Below are 3,818 nucleotides of genomic sequence, written 5' to 3' on the forward strand. Positions count from 1 at the left end.
AGCCCCACGCTGAGCCTTTATTTTTCCCTCCTGGCCAGGCTGGCATGGCGAGGACACAACTCTGTCCCTGACAGAGGAGTGTTAACCCCCCACGTTACCAATGGGGTCCACCCGGTCAGCACCACCCTCTCTGCTTCTGGGAGCTGAGCCTCTGGGGGCTTTACCATCAGGTCCTGGAACTGGCAGGCAGGGCCAGTGAGCAGGGAAGGGCCATCCCCAAACAAACAGACTCCAGAGCGCCAGTGCAAACACAGGGGTGGGTATAAAGGAGCCTTCTTGGCCGACGCAGCGCATCCTCTGAGGGCTGGGTCCCCAGCATCTGTCTGTGACCATGGAGGCCAGAGCGCTCTGGCTGCTGGCAGTGATCCTGACCTTGGTGTCCAGCTCGTCTGGGCAATATGTGGGCCTGTGTGAGTACCACCTTCCCTCACTTCTCTCCCCTCCACAGGGACATGGGGGCTGTGGGCAGCGAGGGACCCAGGACCAGGGGAAGGCACAGGAGAGAACCAGGCTTGGGGGCTTTCTGTGGGTGTGAGGAAGGTGACCACGCCCCCACACTAATTTCATAATTTCCATTGACCAAACACACACATCGTCTCTCAATAGCCCGGCCGACCAGGTCCTGCTGTCCCGTCTTAGACAAGGAAGCTGAGGCTCAGAAACTTAGTACAGGTCCTAAGGTACCTCTCATCCACCATCAGCGTGGGGCTCAGGGCTGGCCGCCAGGTCTGCCTGACCAGTAGCCGGTGCCCAGAGCACTGTCTCATCGCCTTCTTTGCTAGAAACAAAAAGGAAAGACAAACCACAGGGACCACTTCCAGAACCACTGGCAGCGTGGCAGCCCCAAGTGTGGATGTGTGGGGGCTGCAGCTGTTTCATTAACCCACGTTTAAAGAACTTAGGGTGTGGCTTTTGTCTGGTTACCTACTGAGCTGTGTCCAAGGCAGCGGCTCCCAAACTGGGCGCCCGTTAGACCCCTGAGCCCAGGATGCACCAGCTCTGTCAGAAGGTCTTCGGGTTGGAGGGGGACCTCGGTGCGGTTTAAAGACTCCCCGCAGATCCCGAGGTGTGGGGAGCAAGGGGTTAAGGAAGTGCAGACCGACAGCCATACTTAGGAGAGGACTTAGGTGCTCTCTGCTTTGCTAAGCAGAGCTCCAGTTGGGTGATGAGGCCAAGTGGACTCCTGCTAACTTCAGACACACAGGCTTGCCTGGAGTGTGAACATCGGAGACCAAAGGAGCGACAAGCCCAACAAGATTGGGGGGTAGGGAGGGGCAGGAAAGAAGTGAAAAGCTCAGCGTGCGTTGTGACTTTCTGTACTGAATATATATATCCTGTTATGCTTTTCATTTAAGAAGGGGGGGTAGTAGTTTTTCTGGATACAACAGGGAACCTGGAAACAAAATTCCAGGGGACCCTGGATGCCCTGGGTGGCTGCCAGCCCCAGGGAACACAGGCCCGTACTGAGTTCCTGACAAGTGCGGGAAGCTTCCAGGTGGTCGGCCAGATCCCCTACAAAATGTTTCTTCTTAAATATTTACACAGAAAGAGGGTTCCCCTCAGGCAGATGTTGGGGAAGGGGTGCTGTAGACTTTGAACTCAGGAGTGGGGAGGAGGTGGGTGCAAAGGAGCAAAGTGAAGCTAGCAGACCAACCCCAAGCCAGCAGGGTGCTGGCCGCTGACTGGGCTTTGTCTGGGGCAGCGGAGAGCCAGTGCGCCGTCTTGGCCACCGACCGGGTAGACTGCGGCTACCCCGAGGTCACCTCCGAGCAGTGCAAGAGCAGCGGCTGCTGCTTCGACTCCAGCATCTCCGGGGTGCCCTGGTGCTTCAAGCCTCTGCAGGACACAGGTAAGCCGGCCCGAGTGCCCACCTGGGGCCCTGGGCAGGACACCCGGTGCGGTGGCCCTCCGTTCCTAGGGGCCTCAGTCAGCCGCCAGCGGCTGCTCCCTGCTGTGCTGTTGCGGAGCAGTTAGTGCAAAATACAAAAGCGATTGTTTCCAAAAGGTGTCAAAGTCAAGGCAATCTGTAGAGAGAGAACTAGTTTAAAAAACTGTCCTGGAGGGAAATGGAAAATATGGAGGCTTGGAAAGCCAGGCTGTTTCACCAGCCACGTCCAGCAGACAAACTGGCACCACTTGTGACACACAGGCAGCAGGCGGGGGTGGGGGTGGGGGGCAGTGCTGGTGTGGGTTCCTCTCCATGCCTCACCACGAGGGCACCCCTCCCCACCCCTCCCTTCCACCCTCCCTCCCTGGTGGTGCAGTGGGGTGCAAGACAGCCACCCTGGGGAACCCAGTGTCAGCAACAGATGGCGTGCACACGGGGGTGGCTGTCCTGGTTCCGGCGGCCCCACCTTGCACATCCTGGGCGTGGACATCACCATAAACCATCTGGCACCCCAAGTGCCAGGTCATCTTCTAAGGAGGATAGCTTCCTGGAACCAGCACCCAAGGGGTTGCTCTTGACCTTTGTCCCAGGATAATTCAGAGGGGGGACTGGGAGGTCCTGCAGAGTCCCATCTCACTTATCACCTGGCCCCTCCCCCCTCGGCCTGGTGGGGCTCGAGGTGGGGGACTCGGCACTTCCCCAGTCACTGTGGGAATAATGCAGCACAAGACCCTGACCTTGAAGCCTAACTTGGCTTTGAGAAGCTGGGCAGTGGGTGGTGGAGGGAGACCTTCTCCCAGTAATGCATCCTATGATTTGTTTCCAGAATGTACCTTTTGAAGCCATGCCCACCTCCCCAGACACATCGGGAGATGATTTTCCACCCCCGGAGCCCTGTCTGCTCATCTCTGCTTTTCTGCTCCAGGCAAGGCCTTGGCTGAAACCTAATGCCTGGGCCTGAGACTCCCAGAATAAAAATCCACACCCAGCATGAGCACGGGTCTTCAGTCCCGAGAGTTTGTGTCGTTCTGTTTTATTTCCACCAAGTCACTCTCACTCCCTTGTCAGCCTGTCACAGACAGGGGACAGCAGGGGGTGTCACATCATCTCTGAGCAGAGGGTCTGTTCCAGCCTGGGGGTCAGGGGCAGAAAATAGCCCCGAAGGAGCCACATTGCCTGTGGCTTTGCTGCAGACCTCGGGCAGGGTGCAGATGTGATGGGCGGAGGGGACAACCTCCCAGGAGGCCACTGCCTCCTGCAAGTTGAGCGAGCACATTTCAAATACAAATAAAGAAAAGATCATGTCTTTCTTGGTGAAGGGAAAGCCAAAACCAAAACAAAACAAACAAAAAACCCACAAAAACCACCGTCTTACAAACTGGCACTTTTTTGGTATTTATTTGCAAGTTTAACGTATGTTTCACCTTGGGTGGCCACCTTCTCCTTTTTTCTTCTAAAAATGGACCCGGGTATGTGAATAAAGGAAGTAGGGTCACCTCGACGTTCTCATGGAGTTTTAACTACACTCCATGGAGAGCTGTTCCTGCCTGTCTGGGACACGCAGTCCCAGGGACAGCAGCAGGGGCTCCAAGGTGGGAAGCCCATTTACTCAGGCTGAGTGTCCTCTGCTGTTGCCATTGTTGGGACCCTCTTAAGGGCATGAGGACATTTTACCGCTCGCTTGTTCAGGCTGCACAGTGGCCAGAAAGTGCTAGGCCGGGGGGGGGTGCTGTTTCTCGTTCTGAGCTGTCCTTCCCACTGGAAAAGAGACACCGGCTGCCTTCGGAACAGCAGCCTTTGTTTTTGAGCTTGTGCCTGGGACCAGGCCCCTAGAGATATTTCTACCCTTGTCTGGTAGATGAGGAATCTGTCCAATAGCCCCCGCTGAAAGGGACATTGTCAGGATGTCCAGGTCTCTAAATCCTAAGCC

The 3,818-nt window shown here is 56.3% G+C and overlaps 1 protein-coding gene across 1 annotated transcript; it reads left to right on the plus strand.

The window, feature by feature from the left end:
* The first annotated feature begins 313 nt into the window (after positions 1-313).
* Positions 314-2,879, plus strand: TFF3 (trefoil factor 3). Its single transcript, XM_037144563.2, has 3 exons — positions 314-410; positions 1,703-1,849; positions 2,715-2,879. Exons 1-3 carry the CDS (start codon positions 332-334, stop codon positions 2,726-2,728), a joined length of 240 nt encoding a protein of 79 aa, XP_037000458.2. The 5' UTR covers positions 314-331; the 3' UTR covers positions 2,729-2,879.
* Positions 2,880-3,818: the final 939 nt, after the last annotated feature.

The sequence above is a fragment of the Artibeus jamaicensis genome, unplaced genomic scaffold, assembly GCF_021234435.1.
Source record: "Artibeus jamaicensis isolate MK-2021 breed Jamaican fruit bat unplaced genomic scaffold, CSHL_Jam_final scaffold_474, whole genome shotgun sequence".
Classification (NCBI taxonomy): domain Eukaryota; kingdom Metazoa; phylum Chordata; class Mammalia; order Chiroptera; family Phyllostomidae; genus Artibeus; species Artibeus jamaicensis.